Source organism: Silene latifolia, chromosome 6 (genome assembly GCF_048544455.1).
Source record: "Silene latifolia isolate original U9 population chromosome 6, ASM4854445v1, whole genome shotgun sequence".
Classification (NCBI taxonomy): Eukaryota; Viridiplantae; Streptophyta; class Magnoliopsida; order Caryophyllales; family Caryophyllaceae; genus Silene; species Silene latifolia.
In genome coordinates, this window is record NC_133531.1 from 122,720,515 (window position 1) to 122,746,185 (window position 25,671).

Consider the following 25,671-nt stretch of genomic DNA (forward strand, 5'->3'; position numbering starts at 1 on the left):
GCCAAAAGCGGCTAAAAGGCCGAGGTACCCACGGAAGAAGGAGGTGGTCCTTCCAAAGGACGATGATGATGTTATTGAGGATAAAATTCCTCTCAATTCATGCACGGCGTTGATGGTCACCACTCACGATGAGGCATTCAAGAACGAGGTTCTTGCTCATCTCAACTCTCTTGATCTTCTGGATGACACCCTCAAGCTATGTTACGGCATGCTTACATGTTGCTTCCACAGTGGGAGACGTTACAAGAAAACATGGTATGATTCTTCCCCGGCTTTTGCATTCTTCAAAGTTGCTATTTTTGGTCAGGGTTGGTTTAATCTCCTCGACAAATACTCTCCGGTTTACATGTCGGAAGTAATTCAGTTCTATGAAACAGTCAAGGTTGATGTTGCATCAGGAACCCTCTCGGCCTTTATAAATCAAAAACCCTTTGTCTTGACCATTGACCAACTTGCCTCTTACCTTGAGGTTGAAGCCGTGGGTCTTACCACCTTTCCTAAATCCACTTGGGGTGATGTTGATGAAGCTATGGCTAGTGAGGTTATGAGAACCCTTCGACCCGACAATGAAAGTGGCACCACCAACATATATGCTCATGAACTTCAAGCCCCCCACCGTTTTACCTTTAACCTTGTTCACCGAGCCATCTTACCAAGCAATAACAGTAGGGGACGATGTTCTCTCCTTGAGATGCTCCTCATTCACCACATTCACAAACGCCGTCCCATCAACCTTCCCCAACTCATCTTCCACCGTATCAATGAGATTGCCCCCAACCTCCAAAAGGGGAAATTTGACAAGAAAACCGTGATCCTATATGGTATGTGGTTGTCCATTGTCTTCATGAAACGAAAGATTGTCATGAAAAGTAGCCCCGGTATCGAAAAACTCAATGATGACATGACCATGGGTTTGCTTTCTCAAATGACATTGGCTATCAACAATGGGAAGTTGACCCGCAAGTTCTTGGGTAGAGCTAAAACTGGTGCAACAGTTGGCTCAACTGTTGAAATGGGTGTTGTTCTCGGTAAGTTGGACAAGCTTATGAACATGGTGTCCAAATTGGTTGTGGACAATGAGACCCTTAAGGAAGATGTGGCTGAGCTCAAAACCTTGAATGAAGATCTCATTGAGCGTGTGCAAGCTCTTGGTGGTCATATGTCCGATGATGAATGAGGCATTCGTACCTACCCTTGCCCTCCTATCCTTTTGGCTCTTTGTTTTTAGTTCTTATGCAAACTATGGGCTGTTTCTTTTCTCTTATTTTGAACATTTGTCTTTGGTTTAATTATGTACTACTTGAAAAAGTTTATGTCCTTCTCTTGATGATGTCAAGAGGGGGAAGTAGTTAAATTATGTGTTTATGTGTTAACTAACAACTCTTCGGCTAACGTTCACCGTGAATTTGTCTTAGCTATGATGATTAGATGTTCTACTTAGGCCAAGCATGTTGAACCCCATTCACCTTGATCATGTTTAATTGATGTTCTTATTATTTGGTTCAAACACCGACTCACCATGGGCTTAGGGGGAACTTCACACATATTTAAAACTTGCAATCATCAAAGGGGGAATTTCTTAGAACACACTTGATTGATGATGCCAAGTTTCATTATGATTTAATTGTTTGCCTCTTAGTAAATGTTTAGCAAATTGAAGCATCCCATGATTGTTCAAAGAAGTTCAAGATGATCAAGATGAAGGACAAGTCAAGCATGCCCATAGTCTAGAACAAATGTTGTAAACGAGGTAGTTCAACATATTTCTTTTACGCATAAGTTATGGCAAAACCGTGCAACAGTTCCTGAGACTGTTGCACCATGGTTTCTGGTACTAACGAATGGAGAATTTTCGGGAAAATTCACAAGTGTTTGAAATTCTTTAAAAAGCTTTTCTATGTTTAAAACAAACATTATTTCAAACTGAAGAACAAAAGAACAAAAGGAATATGCTTGCACAATAATTTAAAAGATGCTAATCCCATTTGTGCAAGTTGTTTTTCATGCTAAAAATAGGTCTTATGCTTTTTCCATTTGTGGCAAAATTGTGAGTTCTCATACTTTATGGGAAACACTCCTTTGCTTTGGAAAAATGCAGCCACCTTGAGCCTTTCAAACCTGATTGTTCTTTTATATTTTTAAATGAAAATGCATGCTACTAACTTGTGGATATTAGATTAAAGTAGTGTTAAGATCCTTCTCTTACACACTACCTTTCTCTATAAATAGCCACTTCATTTTTCATTTATTGTAAGACTTTGAAAGAGCATTCATTGTAAACACTTTGCAAATCTTTTCAGCATTAAAAGCTTTGTTCTTCAATCATTTGCAAAACCGTTTTCTGTTTTTCAAAAGTCTTCAATTGTTTTTCAAAGCTGTAAAATCTCCAAGTATCAGTTCGCTTAACTGTTGCATAAACGAATATGTTCAATGATTCTCGTGTTTAGGTCTTAATTGTAATCTCCATGTTCTTAAGTGAACCACTGAGATTCTAACTCTGTAAACCGTTGAGATAGAACCTTAAATCTTGAAGCGGAGTAGCTTTGAGCAAGAGAAAGTCTTGAAGCGGAGTAGCTTTAAGCATTGCAACCGGAGTAGGTTGGCGAGTTGTTTCATTGTAATGGTTTAGTTAAGTTTGAGTAAATTTCCAAACAAGCAATAAAATAACGGTTGGACGTAGGCTCCGGAGTAGGAGCTGAACCAATTTTTAAACATCGTCTTGTTTGTTTATTTACTTTCACGTTCTCTTATCATTCTTCCTTTACACGTTAATCTTGCTCTCGGTCTTTGCAAATGTGATCTCTCATCTTTGTTGCATAGACATTGCATCGCTTTGTGAACTTACAATCCATTAAGTTTCTCAAACTCGTATTAATAGATCTTACTTGTGTTAGTCATTAACCAAGTGAGGGAGAAAATTTTTAAAGGGTACACCTAATTCACCCCCTCCCCCTCTTAGGTGTTTATCGTTCTTAACTCTTCAGTTGCCAAAACTGAAGATCCTTCATTTGGATCATATCATATTCTCAGATTTTGAATCAATGGAAAGATTGTTTTCTAGCTGTGGATTGCTTGAAGAATTGACTCTCAAATATTGTTAGTGTGACACCGGCAGTTATGCTAAACATCATACCGGAATACTTAAAGTGCTTATAATAGAAGATTGCTCTCTTCCGTCAGGTACATTTGAGATTAACACCCCTAATCTTTGATTCGGTTAGTATCAACTAGTAATAGTTTTGTTAATTCATAAACAACACAAGTTCTTGTGAAAGGTCGCGTTACAAATGTTGTTTCAGTTTTTCTCACTTGAAGAATTTGTTTTCCAGTGCTTTCCTCTTTGTGATTGTTCAGATTACTTCCGTCCAATTGGTTGCTACTGTAACTCATTGTCAGATTTGTCACCATCTGAGGTCCCTTTTTCATGTTATGTCCAAGCGATTGAAGTACACGACTTTTGTGGGAATGAGCATTCATTCTCACTCATGGATCATCTTCTTACAAATGCGAGTCGCCTCTAGACATTGACCGTCCATATAATCACTGGTCTCGATTTGGAGGTGGAATTGGACGTCAGTAAGGACCTGTTGTTGCTTCCAAGGGCTTCAAGAGAATGCGATGTAGAAATTAGATTTGGTAGTTCGAACATCACCTTGACTTCTATTCCAAGTCCAACTGTCCCAAGATAGAATTTGAGCTTCCATTCCGACACATTTGGAGGGAACGGGAGGAGACAATTTTTCTTCTTTGAAGAATATAGAAGGGAGCGAACCATGTATGGTTCATTTATCTCCCTCGAATCAAAGTCGGAAGGATTTGGAAAAAAAAAATAGCATTCTGCTTATTTTGTTAAATTTGGACAGCCAGATCAAATTGAATTAGTTTGCTAATGAATATCACCAATAAGGTATCTGCGTAATTGAAATGGTCACAAAAAGCCTGTCAGACGGAATAGACCGTCTAAATTGAGAATTTGTGTTAAAATAGATACAACATGCATAAAATCCGATTAAAAAGCAAACGTAAACCTCTTGTTCAATCCCGCTATACTCGTGTATTTGCTTCAGCTTAGATTACTCTTCCTACAGGTGAGACTAATGATTAAGTATGGGATCCCGACTCGGGGGCATTCCATAGACCAATAAGGAAGATATTTTATCTAATCCATCTATATAGGTCCAGTTCAAGCCGAAGTTGGAAATGGTACGGAGTATGAAACTTCCCATACGTCATATTGGCAATGTCACCACTCACCATAAACTCCCCTATTCAATTTTTTGCGATTGGGTCAGGTCGAGTCAATTCAGTTTCAGGTCACATTCACGTTCCGGTACTTGATCACCCTTTTCAAATCGGATTATTGGAGAAGTTTTAGTTTCATCTGATCTACACTAGAGTCGTAAACAGCATTGATGTATCCCAGCAGGCTTATAAGTTCATAAAGTTGAAAGAGAGAGAAGTAGCAACACCGGATCCGTGGCGCAATGGTAGCGCGTCTGACTCCAGATCAGAAGGTTGCGTGTTCGATTCACGTCGGGTTCAATACCCCGGTTTAAAAACGGATTACATTTTTTTAACCATTTTCTGGGAATATACTTGTTTATGTATGCCTGTATCCAAATCCTGATTCAATTTTAATCTTTCATCCATACTCGCCGTTTGATCAATTCGCAACACAATTTTTATTACCCGTCAATTGGTCACACTAATTGTATCCCCTAGCATAGAGGGGCTCTAGGTGTTGCTCCGGATCGGGAGTTTTAACAACTATGTTCATGAACAGTTAGAATTAAATTGTTACTTATGTGTATAATGCTGCAGTCATCAGTTGGATGATATGATAGGGATTTTTGGTACTTAATAGAGAACGGTTAATTTGAATGGACTAGTACGACTGCATTTGCGTTTTAAGTTTTGGGGAGAGGTAGAATGAGAACGGAGTGTGGTGGAGAAATGTAATATTTGTGAAAGAAATTATACAAGGCTATTAAACCTGCTCCTACCCGCGATTTAGAATCATTTTCACCGCTTTTCTAAGAGCTCACTCATCAATATGTAGAGGTGCACCTGCTTAATATGAACATTCAGGACTGCCCTCTTGTTTCCAGATGTTTTGATGGCTATACAGTTGTATGTGGTTAAGGCCTAGAAGGAGTGAAGCGAAGAAGTTGGTAAGAAATGTGGAATACATGGATTTATATGCATCAGAATTAGATGATTCTGATATCAGCAAGCATGTAAAATCTCACTGCTTACCTAATTAATGACTTTGACGTAGGACGGCGTTGTATTCGTTGAAATGGCTATAAAATGGAGTTCAATTCCGCTCTCAGGCATTGTTGCCTCTCTTATGTCTCCAACTGAAGTTCAGTCTTTATAGTAAATTAACATTAAAATGCAACTGGTAATAACTATGTTCTTTCTAGTTAGTAGCTGTTTCTTGTGGTGTTCTGTTTCAGTGCATGCCAATGTCTTGATGGTTCTCATGGAAGGCGATTCATTTATCTCGGGGAGAACTGATCAGCGCCACTCCAGGTAAAAAAAAAAAGAGATCCCTTATATTATCGGATGCCATTTTTTCCTGAGTTTGTACTTGAAGGTTTTTTAGACCTTGAGCATCTAAAGTTCTAGTCATGTCAGACTCTGCAATTATTTTCAGGGATTATAATGATATTAGAATGCACAAGGAAATGATAGGTAGGGAGCATGACGTTTTATTAGAGACGCTGCTTGATTCAGGGTCATACACCAAGCTTTACAGTTACAGTCATTTGCTCAATGGATTTGCCATTCACGTAACGTCATCAAAGGTAAAGCGCCTTTCTGAAACATTTTCTGTGGTGTACTATTAGCAGTTAGTTCCTTACATCTATTAATTCAGGAAAAAAAGAACATGTTCTAGGTTTTGAACATTGATATTACCGTATGCTACCATTGATCTTCAACAACATCGTCACAATATTTGAGTCTTTTGTCCCCTTTGGATATGGTAACTTGTTCATTGATCTTGCTCCAACTTAAATAATCCTCAACATTTAGTGAAATATATGCAGGCCATTGGTCGCCTACGGAATGCTACAGGAGTAAGGTCTGTCCATGAAGATGTGAAGTTAGCGAAGTTGACTACTCATACACCCGACTATTTGGGGATTCCTAGTGGTGTTTGGCCTACTTTAGGTGGTGCAAGAAGTGCCGGGGAAGGTATAGTGATAGGCATGATTGACACGGGGATTAACCCTAGTCATCCAAGCTTTGCTAGTTACCCTTCCTTTGGGGCCAATGGATCCATGAATGGTTACACTGGCAAGTTTAAAGGGAAATGTGCCACAGGTGTAATGTTTCCCTTTACTGCCTGCAATGGCAAGATAGTCGGGGCACAGTATTTTGCACGTGCAGCTATCGCTGCTGGTGACTTTAATGCAACCCGTGACTATGCTTCTCCATATGATGCGGATGGTCATGGAAGGCAAGTCACATCATTACCAACCTAACTTTGAATATTCTTGTTTTGACTACTAAGTATACACTTTGGGTCGGATTCAGCTCATTTGAGTCGGGTGGTTATGGCTCGGTTCATTCGGGTTTGAGTAAGGTTATACTGGTGATTTTGGATCGTGTCAATTCAGGTTCTGAGTCATGTTTGGGCTCTAATGTTCTATTCCTAATTCAGTTGTTCGAATCAGGTCACTTTGTCACTTTGTTATGTCTACTAACTAGAATGGTTTTGGGTTAACTACATTATCACATTGCATTTATAATTTAGAACCAAAAAAATTATTGAATTTCTTTTATGATACGGAGTATCATTTATTATCGACCAACCAAATATACTCCATTAAATTAAAATTCACCAACCGTGTTAAGGCAGTAAGTTATCAGTAGGCCGTTTTATAAGAGACTTTACTCAGATGGCTATTGGTTAAATCTTTGCTATCTCTGAAGTAACTTATTTGAAATTTTAAGCTTGTTTTGTTTGCTGGGGAAATGTTATGTTAACAGCCATACAGCATCAACAGCTGCTGGTAACTTTGAAATACCTGTTATTGTCAATGGCTTCAATTATGGGAATGCTAGTGGCATGGCTCCCGGAGCTAGGTAAGATGTCACTGACTGCAGCCATTTTTATCCATTTACCTGCTGTAAAAACTTCCTGATACCAATGTCTAAATCACCTTTGCTTGATTAGGATTGCGGTCTACAAAGCTCTCTATACATTTGGAGGCTATATGTCAGATGTCGTAGCTGCTGTGGATCAGGTTTCTTTTTGATGGGTCGAAAGCTCCTTATTCTGTACCTTTAAATGAAAGTAAGATAACATTATGTTAAATCATCGATGGCAGTCTCAATTCATTGACCTCTGTAACCTGTGTAGGCGGTAGAAGATGGAGTTGATATACTGAGCCTTTCTATAGGACCATCTAGTGTTCCGCCTGGGCCTTCTGCTTTCCTTAATGTCTTAGAAATGGAGCTGCTGTTTGCTACTAAAGCCGGCGTTGTTGTAATTCAAGCTGCTGGTAATGGCGGACCTTTATCTAGCTCCATTCTTTCATTCAGCCCTTGGATTACCACGGTTGCTGCCTCCATCACTGATCGCAAGTACAACAGCTCGATAATACTTGCCAATGGACAGAGCTTATCTGGCATGGGCCTTGCACGTAAATAAACCTTCTGATACTTTATCCAATCTAATAATTTATTTGTGAGTAGACTTGGCAAAATTTACCTGATCCATTGAAACGGAAAAATTGACTGAAATAGACCCGGCCCCTAAATGACCGGCCTGAAAAAAAAGGACACACTTACTAACCGTGCTCGAATGACCCGTTTGCCATGTCTACTTTGCGAGTTTTATTAAGTAGGCTTACTTTGTGGGTTAAATTAATTTACTCTGGTTTACTTTTAATATGATTAAATATTTTCAGCTCCTACGCCCGGAGAAGGTCTTTATCCGATGGCTGCAGCAGCTGATGCTTGTCGGCACAATACTAGCATCGGTCTCGTTGAAAGCTGCCAGAATCCTGAGCCTTTTATTCCGCCCTTGGCTCATGGGAAGCTTATCATTTGCACCTACACCTTTGATTTTGAATTCGACTCTGCTAGCATTAGTAAAGTTGCTGAAACAATACGTAGTATCGGGGCAGCTGGATTTATCATGACAATGGATCCTGATGTAGGTTCTGAGGAAGTTAAAGGTACCACTGTCCCCTTTGCGGTTCCGGGGATTGTCCTAAACAACATTGAAGCTTCTACGGTACGTGTTAGTAGAGTCGTGTTACGTGCCCTTTGGGGTTCCGGGGATTGTCCTAAACAACATTGAAATCTCACGTCACAAACATCTTTCTCTTTCGCTATAAAACCAAGAATTTCTCACTTTTTAGTTGATCATCTCTTTTCGAGCCATGTTTGAAAATTGAGTCATGAAGAGTCCCGACAGTATGTACCTATATTCAGAAACCGTATCCTAGACCAAATATGGCCAGAGCATGACCGTTTGCTGCAGGAACTATATGATCTTGTACTTATGTGTTTTGTTGCTCTCACTTTTACAACTCTGACCAACTCTCTGATTGTTCTACATTTCATCTGAAGGCACTCTGGCAGTACTACAACTCAAGGACTTTGAGGGCTAGAACGGGAAGAGCGATAGCATTCACAGCAACGGCAAAGATATTAGATGGCAGACTGGCAACTTACACGGGTCAAGTACCGATTGTAGCAGCATACTCCTCAAGAGGACCTGATGTGAACAATGCACTTCTCCAAACAGCTGATGTCCTCAAACCCACTGTCATGGCTCCTGGAACTTCTATTTGGGCTGCCTGGAGTCCCAATAGTGAAGGAGATCAATATGCTAGAGGTATGTCTTTTTTTTCTTCAATAATTCTTAACTTTGATGAGCATAATGGGTTTGTTACGGGGGAAGGGTGGGGTATACCGGCATGGTAAAGTGCAGACCGCCAGCAATGACATGTGATAATGCCCCCAACAGGGTGGGTACTGGAGTGGAATGTGGTGGTAGGTCTTGGTCATTGGTGTTGGGGGTGGGGGATGGTGGTGGTGGTTGGTGTTGAAGTGCGATGGTAGGGAAAAGGAATCTCAAACCTTGGGGCCATAGGTGGTGTAGGACTGTAGGGTATCAAACGGAAGTATGAGGAGTAATCCTAACACGGGAAATGGGTAATGGGAATGGAACATGAGCGCTAACAAACACATCCAAGGGAAAGAGAAAAATTCTCTTTCCCTTTCCAAGCCGCTAACCAAAGAGCCCCTTACTAATTCTCTGGGGACAATTAACTTGGCGTTTCATGAAATCCTAATATTTGTCAACTCATAATGGGCATATGACTTTCCGTTTTCTAGGGCAAGATTTTGCACTAGTTTCAGGAACCAGCATGGCGACACCGCATGTCGCCGGTGTTGCTGCATTAATAATGCAAAAACACCCTCAATGGAACCCATCTGCCATTATATCAGCCATAATGACAACTACAGACGTAGCAGACAAATTTGGCAATCCCATCATGGCTCAAGAGAAGAATCAGCTATCACCAGCTACTCCCTTTGACTATGGCGCCGGGTCAATCAATCCATCTCGGGCCATTGACCCCGGTCTCGTGTTCGTCTCCAAATTCAAGCACTACATACAATTCCTGTGTGCCCTCCCAGGTGTTGATGAAGAGTCTGTGAGACGGGCCACAGGTGCTGGGTGTCCTAGTAGCAGAAAAGCTTGGGGATCTGACCTAAATACCCCTACCGTGACCATTTCTAATTTGGTGGGTACAAGGAAAGTTATAAGGACAGTGATGAATGTCGGTGAGGAGACCGAGACGTACAATGTGACGATGGTGGAGCCCACTGGCGTTAAAATGAAGGTTTCGCCACATTTATTTACCATCAGTCAGAATGCTACACGGCGACTGAAACTTGTGCTTGATGCAACTGATGCAACCAATGCTTATAGCTTTGGTCAGATGTTACTGCAGGGTAACCTGGGACATCTAGTTAGAGTGCCAGTCGCTGTGTACGTAAGTAGCATATTAGGGTCGTGAATTCCTATTTATGTTTGTAAAAGCGGAATTTGGAATTTATAGCTGTCAAATAAAAAAAAAAATGAATTTTAAGCAAATTCTTGTATTTGGCAATCTTGCAGATAGTTTAGTGACAATCAGATCACCTTTCAGTCTTACAGAAAACCTGTATTGTTCTTTCGTTTGTGTATTCGAGCAAATTTTAAGACATACTTTGTTAAAAATAAACCATAATCCACAGAAACTCGAGGAGCTAGGATTAATCACGCATGAAAAAGTTTCTAAATGACTAACAGATAAATTGTGGGGCGAATGTTGAATTACGCCCTGCCCCGTCTTTAGGATACAAATAAAAACGTCCTTCATAAGAGAAGTTTTATACCGAAAGGATTAGTCTTTCTTGGTCTCCTCTTGCCATGTCGCTTGCCATTGCTTGTCGTAGAAAGTGGTCTCGTCTAGGAGCTTCTTTAAGTTGTCTACATCTTCGTTTTTCCGGATAAACAACACACCAAGAACAGAAACAAATAGCAAAGTTTTGCAGAAAAAGTTACCCATTTGATCAACTACGCCTACACCTGTCAAGCTATCGACAAAATATGACATGAAGAAACCTATCATCGCAGCACGACCTGCCAATGAAATCACCAAGAAAATGTCACTCGGATGAAGTGCAAACAAACCGTATGTAAAATTACTTAAAACGAAAGATATAACTGTCACTCTGGTTAGATATTCAGTCTTTTATGCCTAGATAAAGATAGAGAACAAACCATTGAGAAGCTCAGCCTCTGGAAGGTGGAATCTCTTGATCCATGCCCACCAGGGAATGATGGAAGTGTCGAAAAGTATAGGTTCATTATTGCTGGTTGATTCTGGGTAGGTTTCCAGCCACTTCCTCCTCTTTGCCTCTGCAGTTGATTAAACAGGAGTCAATAATCAGGTAACCAAAATCATAATGTACTAATGTCTCACTATACAGGTTCATTCAAACTCTCGATTCGAGCTCGAGAAAGAATAAGGATCATGACAGTTAGCATCCCCATATTCCCATGTGACTAATGTGAGGTCAAAATGAAGATCTGAAGACCAAGAAATAATACTGATATATACAAGCTAATCAAATCTCCATAACCACAAACTCAGCATGGGAATTACCAAAATATAATCCAAGTGAAAGCAATCACACATACATACTCAAAAAGTGGACTCATCAACAGTCTTAATGAACAAATTCTTAGTCTTTAGAAACTAATCACTTGAAAGATTTGATATTTGTTATCTAGATGCTACATGCAATCTCAAACTATTGACAGAGACGGAGGGAATTAAGAAAGATAACCCTTTAAACAACATAACTTGCTAAAGTCCGCAAGCAAATCAATGATAACTATTGACGGGGACGGAAAGAGTTATAAAATGTAGTAAAGAACATGACAAATAATAGCATAGAATGAAAATTAGAAACTAACCAGCATCAATAACAGCATCCCAATTAGTAGAACCATTATTCTGAAACTGTTTCAAATCCCAAGTACCATTAACCCATCTAGGATCTTTAAACTTAGTAACAGTAGCAGCAGGTTCAACAGCCTCAGTGGGTCCCACAGTGTCTTCACTTTTCTCCATTTTAGGAGGTGGTGAAACATCCTTAACTTCCTCAGGTTTTGTGGTGGTGGTGGGTTCTAGAACCTGCTCTTCAGGAACATCAACAGTAGCAGTTGTAGTGGAAGAGGTGGGAATACCAGTGCCATTATCAGAAGATGAGGAAGAAGCTCTAATAGACAAATGGGTTTTTCTGGGTTTGTTGAAAGGAAGGAGATTAAGATAAGGTTTGTGGGTAAGATGATGGTGGTTGTGGATATGGGGTTTCGAAGAGTGAGGGGAGAGAGTGGGAGATGGGGAAGAAGAGAGTAAGGCCATTGTCATTTGGTGGTTGTGTGAAGTGATTGGCTAATTTATGGGAGGAAGAGAGGAGAGGATTGTTGTGTACTTGGAAAAGCTCTCAAAAGAGAGCATGGGATTATTGCAAGAATACAAAATACTTTTGGTTTTGAGATCATTCGCTCATCTTCACTATTTAATCCTTCCTTATTTTCAGTTTCAGAATTACTTTTTCAGATACGAACTTTACTCGTTCACATACATTTTTTCATTAATTTTCCATATAATACCCTTTTACTAAACCTAGACAAATTAAGTCTTATACATATTTTTTCCCTAAAATCGAATCTAATTGATCTAAAAACTTGAATAATGGATGAAAATTCTCCAATTAGTGAAATAATTTGTTGATTACCAATATTAAAATCTTTGTTGAAATTATTAGGGTTTGTTAATTAGTGAAATTAATTGTTTACTTGTTTATCAATTTTTATCAAATGAAGGCATAGTGGTTGGTGGACGGTCGTTCTAGGTGGTGCGCGACGATTAGGGTGGTTTGTGAGGATTGTTCGTGTGGGATATTAATGATGGTGAACAACTGAATATACAACAAAGAAACTAAAATATGTAAAACTAGTCGACTTAAATTTGTATACACATCCAATTCAACATTTCATTGATGGAGAAGACTTTTATACACATCCAATATTTAATTGATGGTAAATCTTCATTATCCAGTAGGCAACACCACAGTCCACAACATTTTCTTCTGAATAATTTGCGTAGGATTGCTGACTCCTTGGTATCGTCGTAGTGCTTTAATTTGAATGCGTCTTTAGATAAACTGATGTTGATTCCGAGGTCGGCCGGAACAAGGTCCGCCGGTGTTGGTGATGGAGGGAGACAAGGGAAGGGAGAAAAAAATCAATTGGGTAAGGGAATGGAAAAAATGACAAGGGTAAAATTGTAAAAGACGTATGTGAAAGAGTAAATCCGTATGTGAAAAAGCACGTCCCTTTCAGTTTTGGACATGTTAGTATAGGCATAGTTGGTGTAGGTGGTATAGGTAGAGTAGGCGCTGGGTCGTGCCGTGGCCGCCCGGTTATCGGCCCATCGTGCCTTCCCCAAAAATGGCTCGGCCCAGGCCTGATCACCCCAACCCTCGCTGTGGCCCGCTCTTGGCATGCCCACTTTCGTGCTCGGGTCGTGCCTGGCCCGTGCGCTAGTCATGCCTTGAACGTGGGCCGACCTATGTGACTTAAGTTTATTTTTTATTTTTATCTTTAAAAAAAAATTATTTCATTTTTAATACTTTTTGTTTAATAAATAATGAATATTAATGATTTAAATATACTCTCTCTTATTCAGCCTATTGTTCATCTTTTTTTGTACAAAAGTTAAGGAAATGAATTTGGATCACACAAAACACCCTACCCCACATGAAATTGAATTTGGGTCGCACAAAAGTTTCCAAATAAGGAAAGAGGGAACAAAACCCGACTAGCATGAAAAAGTAAAAGGGGGAACTACAGGCTGAATAAGAGGGAGTATATTTTATTAAATATTAATGTATTTGATTATGTTGTGCGGAAGCGTGAATATCTTCGTGTTGGGCCTCTGCTGCGCCGGTGTTCTCTGTCCATAATAGTACGATATTGTCCGCTTTGGGCCAAACCCTCACGGATTTACTCATGGGCTCCTTCCCAAAAAACCTCGTACTATTATATTTTATAGACACTTATAAATATGATCTTCCATCTTTATTCTACCGGTGTGGGACATGGGTTTGCACCCTAACAATCCTCCCCTCAAACCAAGGTCCATCATCTTGACTCGAACCTTGACCTTTATGAAGAAATTCCCACACCTACAACCCCAACTTCTAGACACCCGAAACATCACAAGTCTTGATAACCTCCCCTTAGCCGATACACCATGCTACCACGAGCCATGTCTTGCACCACATGTCACCGCCTGGTCAAGTGAGTGCCCCCATATGCTCATGAGCCTGCATGTCCATGTGCCCTTCTTGGGAATTTGCTACACATGCATATCGAACATCCTCTGCATCCAATATACCCTAGATCGGGTCTGCCACTTCAGAAGTCCTAGAACACAAACGGTCTCTAGCATCCAACCTGGAAAGGACCCACCAGACATGTGACACCCAACCTGATAAGGGTCCACTTGATTAACATTTCTAATACACAAATGGTCTTTGTCCCACAAGACCTATGACGCCTTTCATCCATTTAGCCCTGGACCGGGTTTGCTCAAGGACTCACCCCGAGTTAGGAGTTCCATGTCTTACAGTGTACAACTTCAAGTCTTAGGCCTGCTGATGCATCCTCGTGTCTAGCCCAAGCTGAACCTTGGGCTCTGATACCACTTGTTGTACGGAAGCGTGAATATCTTCGTGTTGGGCCTCTGCTGCGCCGGTGTTCACTAACCATAATAGTACGATATTGTCCGCTTTGGGCCAAACCCTCACGGATTTACTCATGGGCTCCTTCCCAAAAGACCTCGTACTATTATATTTTGTACACACTTATAAAGATGATCTTCCATCTTTATTCTACCAATGTGGGATATGGGTTTGCACCTTAACAGATTACTTGCATTTTTAATGTACTCGATTTAATTAAATAATTAAGAAACGATATAAAAAAAAATTAAATAATTAAGAAACGATGAAAAAAGAATTTTAATTAAACGATTAAGATACGATATTAAAAAAAATCCAATCTTTTATTATAAAAGGATGAAACGATGTAACTACAAGTTTATCTAATTAAAAAACGATGAAACGATTAAAAAACGATATTAATCTAATGGTAACAAAATAATAAGTATGGTTTTTTTGATAACTGCTACCACAGGTAATTCACTTTTTGAGAACTGCTGCCAAGGTAAAAAAAAAAGTTTAAAAACTGCTACCTTAATCCTTGGTTCGGTTAAAAATCAGTACAAATTAACACCGAAACTCAAATTTTCACTTGAAAAGACTAAAATGCCCCTTCTTTAACCTTCCCCCTTCTTACCCAGCCATAAAACACATTTAACCTAACTTTTCAACTTAGCACTATGTAGATACCTCATTTCTACACCTTCCGCCAACCACCCACTGATGATTGGGCCGCATGTTTGGTACGCGGAACGATTTATGACAGTCCGTAAGTTTATCGTCAAGTGATAGCTCAAACACTTGTGTCTATCCCTTGGTCGTCATCTACGCGCCGATACGGTCGTTTTGACAGTAATTAGAGTTCATTTGGAGTCCGGGTCAAAAACCGCTTCATTTAAGAAACCGTTTAAAATGCCGAGTCGGAATGTTCTAGAATATTCCAGATATTTATTCCATAATTTAATTTTATATCTTTTGGTAAAATATATCTCATATATCATATTTTACGAAATAAGGAAGTAGAGATCTACCGCAATTCCCTAAAAGAAACGCGGAAATCTTTCTTCCGCAGGAGGAAACCTCTGGGGAAATGACGCAGCAGGTGCTGCGCCTCTTGGAAAGACCGCAACAACTGCTGCGCCTCTTCTCCAGCATGTTTTTGCTGTTTACGGAATATTTCCGTGATTTCTTTCCAAAGTTTGTGTCATTCCAAAACTCTTCACATTTTCTAGTATAAATAGAGACCTCCGGTCTCCATATTTTTCACGCGAGTGTCTGCCCTTCTTTTCTCCTTTTGCATTCTAGACCTTGCTCTAAGCATTCGACGCCTACGTGCTTGATCAATCGACCACGTAAGCTCAAATCTTTCTGAGTACCAGTCACGTTGCATGACCGACCAATTTGACCACTACACATCAATCAATTAAATCTAAAATCCTCCAACGAGGGCACTTTCTACATACATTCGAGTCGAGCAATCACTAACGTTAACTTAGTCAATCTCGTTTCGTCAAACATGTAAGTTCGAGGGTGTAAATCCTATCTTTTTTTATTGTATTTTATTTTTTGGCACTCATTAATGTAAGATTTACGTCAAAAGTATATTTAAAACCGATTTTAAAAACCCTTTTATCAAACTGTTTTTTACGAAACAACAGTAACCAGACGTCGAGAAGAAACGCAGCAGCAGCTGCGCCTCTTCGAAGGGTCGCAGCTTTTGCTGCGCCTCTTCCAGCGGCTGCCGCTGCTCCTGCTCTTCTTCTTCTTCCTCGAGTTTCCTCTGTTTCGTTCTTTTCGCTTTTTTTTCTTACTTTCTTTCTTTTCTTCAGTACATAAATCATGTTCAATAATTCCTCTTAATTATAACGTTTTATTCTCGACTTAAATCCCTTATAATTCGATATTTGCGGGTTTTCGTCATTAAATCAAACCCGGATTTTAGAAATTCGATTTGTTCATATCAAGTTTCTGGGATTCGTCTTTGGTACATATTTCCTTGTTTAATTTCAGTTTATCAAGTTCTATTCGATTTTCAAGTTCGTTCCTTTTATAATTCCGCCATCATAAATAAATTCAATTAGTTCTAACTCGTTCTAATTTATCTTAATCCATTTTTCATCACTCTTATGACGGCTCCAGATGTAATTAATATGCTAAACCACTTCAACTTGAGTCTAAACATCAATAATTAATCGTAATTATACCAACGAACATTAACAAATAGCGATTCTGACTTCACAACTAAAGCTCAACTCAAGAACAGACGCAGGAATAGCTGCGCCTGTTCCAAGGGACGCAGCAGATGCTGCGCCTGTTCTGAGATGATTTCTCTCCCTGAACTTTTGTTCTCGCTTTGACGTAGCTTTAATCACGTGATTAATTAACTAATAATCGTAATATCACCCTTAACCTGACTTATTTTGTCACTTTATTTTCCAACTCTTTTATTTTCTCTTTTATCTTCAAAATTCCGTCTTAAGTGTACTTTTGACGTAAATCAATTTAACCTTTGTAATTCATTTATAATTTCAATTATCGTTGTTTATTCATCGTATTGTTTATGTATGGTTTAATTATTTGCTTTTTCACATGTAATTAATATAAATTCCAACTTCGACATTATTAATTGCTAAATTACGTGTTAACCGACATAGTTTAATCTCACATGCTAGGTCTAAAACGTTGGATGTTGCATTGCATACATATAACCGACAACATATCAAATACGAATGATTTCCCTAATCATTAGTAGAGGCCGCTATCGAGGCGGGCGGGATTAGGTGTTCGATTAAAAAGCTTCCTAATACGTACCCTCACCCCTTACTCCAGATCTCTGTGAACATCCGTGTTCATTGGCATCCACGAAAGTCATTCTAGACATAGAATGCTAAGGGTAACGAGTTCTTTGTGTTCATGTCACTAATTTGTGTCTTGACATGGCACGAGGTATTCGAACGGTTCTAATTTCCCATAAAAATTGGTGCCGACTCCACAAATGCAGGCTTATTCAACCTTTTACCGGTTTTAATGCCTCACAAATTGGTAACGGCCCATGACGTGCTTTGGCTATCCAAGGTTCCGTGGGAGAAGTGTCGCCGCCTTAAACATTTCACAAACGCGCGGGTGTGCGCGGTGCGGGTGGCCCATGTCCACAGTTTGGCGACTCTGCTGGGGATGATACACTTACGTGTTACCCAGGGTGAAACTTGAACGAGGTTAGGGAATAGTTTATACAAGACAGTTGTCGGTTTTCATTACTCGACCTTCTTAGGTCGTTTCATTCGGCCTTCCTAGGCTCAACCCAACCCATTCGACCAATCGTCCCGTCTGGACGGTCCAAATTCTTATCTGGGCCTAAAGATAGATAGCGATTGACGTCAACCATACCGTGGTACATACTCTTGTTTGTATTAAGGGCTTTCACTACTCGAGGAAATGGACAAGGAACCGACCTTACTCATGTTTGGCACAGACCTCTCCACAGACCAGGGTTTGATTGCTTGGTATGGCAACTCACCTTTTAAGCCAAAACCCTATAAATGCACTCAACATACCGTTATAATGCCTGTATGAATGTTTGTATTATATACGTGATCATCATTTTATAAACAAAAGCATGACGAAAATTTTGCAAAATAAAATCCCTTTCAAAATGTAAATATTTCAAAAGTGGCCTAAAATAGGGCAAAATGAGTCGAAACTTTGTCCAAATGTCCAGTCAAAACTAGGGCCTCAAAACCCATTTTAAAAAACCTCACCTTGAGTCAGTACTCCTACAACTACACTGCAGTTGCCTAGGATAAACATTTTAAATGTTGTCATTTTCAAACCTCACCTGACACAGTGGTCACGCCCACTTCACGAGTCGAGTCTCTTTTGAGTAAGTGTGCTAAAATGGTCGATCGTGTTTTGATTCGTCATCGATCTCTTATCCCCAGTTTCCAAGATGCCTGGAACTAGTCACGCAAGTGTTAATGGACAACCCCAAAATGGTAATGATCTAATCCTAGCTGCGCTCGTCCGTCTCCAAACAAGCCAAGACCAAGCTTATGCTTGCCTCAATGCTATTGAAGGCCGAATTATTGCTGTAGAAACTAGACTTCCTCCTGCAGAGAATGATGTTCCTGACATGAGCGTGCATGATAACCTTCCACCCTTTGTTGGACAACCAGAAGTCAACCCTCCCGTTAGGTTCTACTGAAGCTGAAAAGCGACTCCAATATTGGAGGAGCAACTAATTTACCTTAAGGGAGATGACATCTACAGGGAGAATAATCGCAAGTATGAGGCGGTAAATTCTCAACTGCCTACCAACTTCAACATGACTGACATCCCGAAGTTCAAGGGGCATGAAAATCCTTTGAACCACATTCGTGCCTTCAAATATTATATGTCTATCAAAGGCATCAAACCCGAGATGTTCCTAAGGATATTTCCTTCATCTCTCGACATTATTCCTAAGCAATGGTTTTACTCTTTGGAGCACAAGAAAATTGCCACTTGGGACGATGCCTCAATTGAGTTCACTAAACAATACGCGGATAATGCCGAAATCCAAGTCAATATGCGCACTCTAGAGGTTCTTACCCAAAATGAGAAATAAGGCTTCACCGACTTCCTAAGTAGGTGGAGGAAGACTAGCACACAACTTGTTGAACGCCCAGATGAAGCCACGCTTGTGGAAAAGTTCGTGGATAATTTGAGGCTTGTTTACGAAAACCATTTGAGGTACCAAAACATAAAGTATTTCAAAGACTTGACTATGCTAGGAACGAGAATTGAAGACGACATCCGAAAGGGGCTCTTGTCCAAAACGGTAGGTCGCGGATATCAAGATTCAACGAGTCGTTCTTATGGCTCCACTAGCAAGACCGATGAGGTCAACCTTGATGAATCATCTAAAAAGAATAGCCCGCCAAGGAAATTCACAAACATTGGTGATTCATATTCCAACGCTTTGAAAAGGTTGATGAAACAAGGCAAGCTCCAACCCATAGGACCTACACCCGACCCAGAGAAGAAGTCTAAATTATAGGATGAGAATGCATACTGTGAATATCATAGAGGGAAGGGACACGATACGGAGAAATGCTTCAAGTTGAAACATGTCATCCAGGATATGATTGAAGATAGTCGTTTACCCATACCTCCCGGAGGTAAGCCTAACAATACTCAGAATCCTCTTGGAATTATGATGATCACAGATGAAGAATCCACCTTGGATTGTTCACACCTCATTTCCCCATTCGAGGATGAGATTCATGCGCTAGAAGATGAGTGATGCGTGTCCTAAATATGATGTTTTACACCCTATTTTACACGCATTTCAGAGCTCAATTATGTAGTTTATGCTACTATTTTCTCTATTTTCGTCTACTTTCGTGTTTTTGTGTAATATTGCAGAAATGGGAAGAATGCAGCGGAAAATGAGCCGAATCCGTCCCCGAGTACTAGGCATAGGACCTGACGTGAAGTAAAGACTCGGGAAGCGAACTTGGTGCGCGTATCGAGGCCTGAAAGACAAATTTACGAGGCTTTTGGAGCAAAGTACCTATTGAAGCAGTCGATCGACCAGAGCACGATTCCTAAATCAAATCAGAAGCTACTGTTCAGCGAAGCTTGGTCGATCGACTGGTCCTAGTGGTCGATCGACCACACAACGACTTTGACGCAAATTTAAGACGAGAGTTAGAAGCCCAATTGTTATTAGGTTTTTAGGAATAAGAGTCACGCTATACTCCTATATAACGTGAACCTATGTTTCAGATTGAGGATCGAATTTTTTTTAGGATTCAATATCAAGTTTTTAGCATCAGATTCCATAGATTATAATTTAGTTAATAAACGTTCAATATAATTAGCTTTATTTTCGTTAATAAAGTTTGTGCTTTCAGATTCTTCTTCCTGCTTTCATTCGGTAATTCTGATTCCTTGATTTCAGTTTGCTTTTATCCATTCATAGATTAGGATTGCATAGGGTAGTTTCCCAAAGCCTTATTTCGTTTATGTATCTTATTTGCTTAGTTTATTTAATCATGCATCCAATTTCGTTAATTGTTAATTTCGTTGTTGTTATAAATTCTAGCATGAGTAGCTAAACCCTTCGTGCTAAGATGTAGGGGACCTGTAGTGTAGGCGGCGTAGATTTCGTAGACCTGATTCGGATCTTGGTCGATCGACTGATGTCAATAGTCGATCGACTGAGTCCGTTGGTCGATCGACCGGCTTAGATGGTCGATCGACCGCTTCACGTAAGATTAACTCCGTTTTAATTGATTAAATTGCTTAATTTGACAAATCTAGTGCACGCGACTAGTTGAATACTTAGTAATTGACCGACCCATTAGATCGAAAGATGGGGGAGGGAATCAGACTACCAATTGAAACGACTAAATTATACTGAGATCGAAAGATAGGTAAAATTTAGGCTTTTAAGAAACTTTTCAGGGCGAGAGTCAGTACTAGTGATACTTAGGGACCCGTAGCTAGATCGAAAGATGCTACCTGTTAAGAATGGACCGAGAAGACTTCTTATTTTCCCGTCTTACGTGATTATTTCAGACTTATCTAGGATACTGCCGTCGAAACTACAGTGAACCGACCATCTTCGCATCCTTTTAATATTTGATTTCATCTATTTTCTTTAATTGCTCATTTACTTGCTTTAGTTTAATTTTAATTTTATTGACTTAGTTATAGAATCATTCAAATCAACCCCCCCCCCCCGCGCAACAAAAAAAACTGTTACTTTAGACTTAAATTAGACAACTTTAAATTGCTTGCCTCCTTGTGGTTCGACCATGACTGCCACTATCTATAGTAGTAGTTTGGATTATAAATTTTATTTTTGATACTCTACGACGATATCAAATTTTGGCGCCGTTGCCGGGGAGGCAATTGTTTAATTTTTAGTTGTTTTTATTTTAGTCTTTTTCTTAGTTTAAGGGACATCTGTTCCTTAAACAGTCCTCATATTCTATGATACCGGTCGTCGCAGTATCAAAAATAAACCTAAGTACAACTAACAGAAGCTAGCGGTAAGTAGGGTTGATCTCCACAGGGAGGCAAAATGAGATTTATCTGTCTAATTTTAGTCTATGAGTAACGGGGGTTTAAAATGTTTTGACTGAACAACGAGATTAAGGCAAGAGAGAAAGAATTAAGGGAAATTAACAGAGAAAAGGGAAACTAGGATTTCGGGTCATCAATGAACGTCAGTTAATTGCAAGTAAGGTCACAGATCAGTCGGTGTGTCGGTCTAAGGGGCAATGAATATCTCCTTTCGGTCTCAATTCGCCCTAAAATACTATTAGCTTAACTTTCGCCCTCACTAAAGCATCTTATTGTTCACTGCGGGTCTCGCCTATTCCAACCTTTCGGTCCAGGTCAAGGTTTACCAATATTAAAAGGCTAATTGCTTCTAATCAACTAGCAAGATACAGTTAAGGGCAGCGATTAACAACAAAGACTAAACAACAACGACGAATCTAATAACCTAATCAGCAATTAACATCCATTCATTAACTTCCCTAATCCTAGCAGAGGTATTTAGCTAGACATAATTAAATAAAGAACATAAATAAAGAGAGAAAGAGGAACAAACATTAAATTAAAGAGGAAAAGGGAGAGAAAGGTTACTGAAATAGATCCGGAAAATAAGAGGCAGAACAGAAAACAGTAGTAAAACATCGTCTGATAGTGTGTGGGTATGATAAGATATCTGATTAGCAAGACTAATCTCCTTATTTATAATAAAACCTATGCGTAATTAGACCTAATGCGTCACGGAACCAAGCCCATAAGAGAATCTACTCGATCGAGTAGAAAAAGGGCTCGATCGAGCATAATTGTACTCGATCGAGTACTCTTCAGCGCACAATTTCCTACTTTGCGCACTGAACTTCAAACGGCTGCCATTTCTTCGTTACTTGGGCAAACAGGGCGATTCCGGTGGCGTTGGAAAGCTAAGAGGACATTATTTCATCTCCAATTAGAATCCTCTGAATATCTGTTGTAGAACTCGATATATGGCTCTCCAAAGTAGGTACTAGCAATTTGAAGTTCTTCCTTTCCTCGCCTAGCTATCTTTCTTCTTTGCGCATCTCAAAATAGTAGTTTGCAAGCTCCAAATTCACTCTTCCTCTAAATGCATGCTAAACGGACGGTAAAAGGCTCGATTTCACTACTTTCTGATTCATTCCTGCAAATAAGACAAAACAAACCAAAGTAGCATATTCGGGGCATTTCGTAGCATAAACTACGATAATAGCATAGAAATACGTGCATAAAAAGGCCTAAAAAGACTATATAAAATGCACGTATCAAATCTCTCCAAACCAAACCTTTACTCGTCCTCGAGTAAACTAAAATGCAACTAATGGAACGGAAATGATAACTCAGAGCTAGCTTAACTTGTCTACTTGAACCAGTTTAATGCAACAAAAACTAACAGTTATAGCTAAGCGATCAATACGCAAACGAGTTATAAGTCATTTCGTAAATATAGCCAACCTATCGACCTTGCAAGACCAACAAAATCGGACTCTCCCGTGGTCACTCTTCTCTCATGAAGCAAAGGGTGAATGTTATATGTAAAAGAGAGAAGGAAAGACAGTCACTCACCTTGTAACACCCCCATACCCCGAGTGCCTTACCAGGACCACTCAGGTATGAAGACATCACCATCTCGGTTGCCCGAGGCATGATAATCAAATAGACAAAACAGAAACAACATTTATTATAAGTAGTTTAATGAATAAGTACAATCCTCGAAACCAAACTGAAAGGTACGATACATTATTCAAACTATCTGTTCTCAATCGAAATGTAAATAAATACTAAACTACAAAGCGGAAGACTCTATCGTCACGTCGTGGCCATCCCAGCTATCCCAGTACTCATCTCTATACCGCTCAATATCTCGCTCACCATCCCCGAATGGATCACCGCAGTTTACAAAACAACACCGGGGTCAGTACTAATCACACAATCGATATAGATAACATCAATAAGACAAACAGACAGCTGAACTGCCACACACACACACACACATCCAACCAACCGTCTCAATCACCGATCGTCCACCTTTGGACCACCACGCGATGGGGACCGCAGCCGTTCCCACCTAAGCCCCGCTCTTCGTACGAGCGATAACCCTGTCCATTAATGTGCACATCCCCTTCCGTGGCGGGTTCCACGAAGGGCGAAACTAGGGCGTGAGATCACTCCCGCAAGTGACCCCACTCAGCCGAGAACGCATCTCGAGAACCATCAACAAACACAACCACAATCACAATCACAATCACAATCATCATATCAAACAAATAACTACAAAGACATCACCAATAACCCATTATGGGACTAATACCGAGTAGAAATCCTACCGGAAAGCACAACACGTGAGACGGTTTCTACAATTTGTCTCAAAACGCCTCTTCTATGAACTCTCCTCCTACCATACAACACATAGATACTACTATTCAATTACTATTCATAAAAACCCCCAATTCCTAAATTAGGGTTTCACTAATCTTAACAAAACATTATATAAATTACATTAAAAGCTTACCCTCGACGCAAGGAATCCAACGACACAAACTATGATGCAAACCGACCGTCCGAACTCCGGAATTGTCAAGAACGCGATTAGGAAGAAGACAAGTTGCTTTCTCTCTTAAACAGGTTTTAGGTTTTGTAAAAAGTGATTTAGAACAAAGACGAATTGGTTTAAATACCTTAATCGCGTAATTAACAAAACCCGAGAAAACTCCCCCGTAAAACCGGACACTCGATCGAGTACCCAAGGTACTCGATCAGTACCCTACTCGATCGAGTGCCCCTACTCGATCGAGTGCCCAACAGTCGAAACTATTTATCTTCGCAACTTGCCCTTACTCGACAGAGTAAGGGCTACTCGATAGAGTACCCCCAAGACATATAAATACGGAGTATTACAGTCTTCCCTCCTTAAAAAGAACTTCGTCCCCGAAGTTCAACCCATACATAAAAACAAACATGCTAACTCGATCAAGACACAACAACGTAACTAAGAACTCGAAACAAAACTCCAACCCAAACATGAACTCGTAACACCAACTCCACTAACTATTCCTACCTCCACAACATGGCTCACGATATCGTATCAACTCCACATATATATATCTCTCACGACACCAACTCCATACATAACCAACTACCAACCTCTAACGCTGCTAGCTCCATAATATCATCCACTATCAAATCCAAAATCAAGACACTCATAGACATCAAACGGAATGTTACATTCTACCACCCTTAAAAGGAACTTCGTCCTCGAAGTTTACTCACACTCATAATCTCATCATCCAACTGTCAACACTATCGAAGTATTCTCGCACTCCTAACATCAAACTACTACAAGCACGTCCGTGACCTTTTAACACTATCAACCACAACATATACAAATCCATATCTTATGCTACACCAACACTCTACTTTCAAATATACTACCATATACACACCCATCAAAATCTCTTTTATCACATCCTACTCCTCTTAAGATAAATGTTACGTCCTCGTAACTCACTAATACTAAATACTAGATACATCTCATTACTCTCTTTACCACCACATGTGTAAGATAACCGTTTATAAATCAAACACTTACCATGCATATATCCAAGGCTTTCTTACTTAAACATTTCTCATAACTCAACTCATTTGGCATACCGCCTAACCTATACCTCAAAATCTTTATCTTAACCCAAAACTTCAACTCTCCACATTACCGCAACATGACATACCTCTCTATATAAACTATATGAAACTCCCATCATCAAAAGCATAACTCACGATCTACACTCGTTATGTACACGCACACTAGATCATCAAGTTCTTTCTTCCATTACCGCAAAACTCATACACAACTTAACATGACACTAATTCCCAATACCCTACACTCACTGTCTCAACAAAATATTATGAACCACCTGCATCTTTCGGGTCATTACCACACATGTTCTACGACTCACTTGCCACTACCATGTCTACTGAAACCTTAACTAGAACAAGATCATAATTATTGTAACGACCTCTCACAACCGTGTTCCATTAACAGGATATCACTATACCATGACAACAACGAAGACATATACAACTCTATTCCACATCATACTTTACCTCATTCTTAACTTAACCTGGTAAAGAGAACATCAATAAGCAAGACAACTGTCTACATGCGTAAACCGAAACTCGCAGGAGCAACATCAAAAGAACAACAACCTATGTATAACTGGTATGTACTTTCGAAACTCGAATCATAATCATTCTGCCTAATCCACCACAACCGGTGACGGCATCATAACACCGCCACCAACAGCC

General features: G+C 39.8%; 2 protein-coding genes and 1 non-coding gene across 4 annotated transcripts; 2 read left to right on the plus strand and 1 right to left on the minus strand.

Annotated features, from left to right (window-relative positions):
* The first annotated feature begins 4,470 nt into the window (after positions 1-4,470).
* On the plus strand, positions 4,471-4,542 carry TRNAW-CCA (transfer RNA tryptophan (anticodon CCA)). Its single transcript has one exon. It is a non-coding gene; the product is annotated as a tRNA-Trp (tRNA).
* A 482-nt stretch (positions 4,543-5,024) lies between these two features.
* On the plus strand, positions 5,025-10,126 carry LOC141587194 (subtilisin-like protease SBT2.6). Of its 2 annotated transcripts, none has more exons than XM_074408639.1 (9): positions 5,025-5,535; positions 5,660-5,810; positions 6,054-6,466; positions 7,000-7,095; positions 7,187-7,256; positions 7,373-7,655; positions 7,923-8,251; positions 8,590-8,857; positions 9,361-10,126. In XM_074408639.1, exons 1-9 carry the CDS (start codon positions 5,396-5,398, stop codon positions 10,047-10,049), a joined length of 2,439 nt encoding a protein of 812 aa, XP_074264740.1. In that variant the 5' UTR covers positions 5,025-5,395; the 3' UTR covers positions 10,050-10,126. The 2 variants fall into 2 exon arrangements, with proteins under 2 accessions (XP_074264740.1, XP_074264741.1); XM_074408640.1 differs by having other exon boundaries at positions 5,293-5,535; positions 6,054-6,088.
* A 133-nt stretch (positions 10,127-10,259) lies between these two features.
* Positions 10,260-12,080, minus strand: LOC141587195 (light-harvesting complex-like protein 3 isotype 1, chloroplastic). Its single transcript, XM_074408641.1, has 3 exons — positions 11,498-12,080; positions 10,799-10,936; positions 10,260-10,657 (listed from the first exon to the last, which is right to left on the minus strand). The coding sequence occupies exons 1-3, from the start codon at positions 11,952-11,954 to the stop codon at positions 10,419-10,421; spliced, it is 834 nt and encodes a 277-aa protein (XP_074264742.1). The 5' UTR covers positions 11,955-12,080; the 3' UTR covers positions 10,260-10,418.
* Between the last annotated feature and the right edge of the window lie 13,591 nt (positions 12,081-25,671).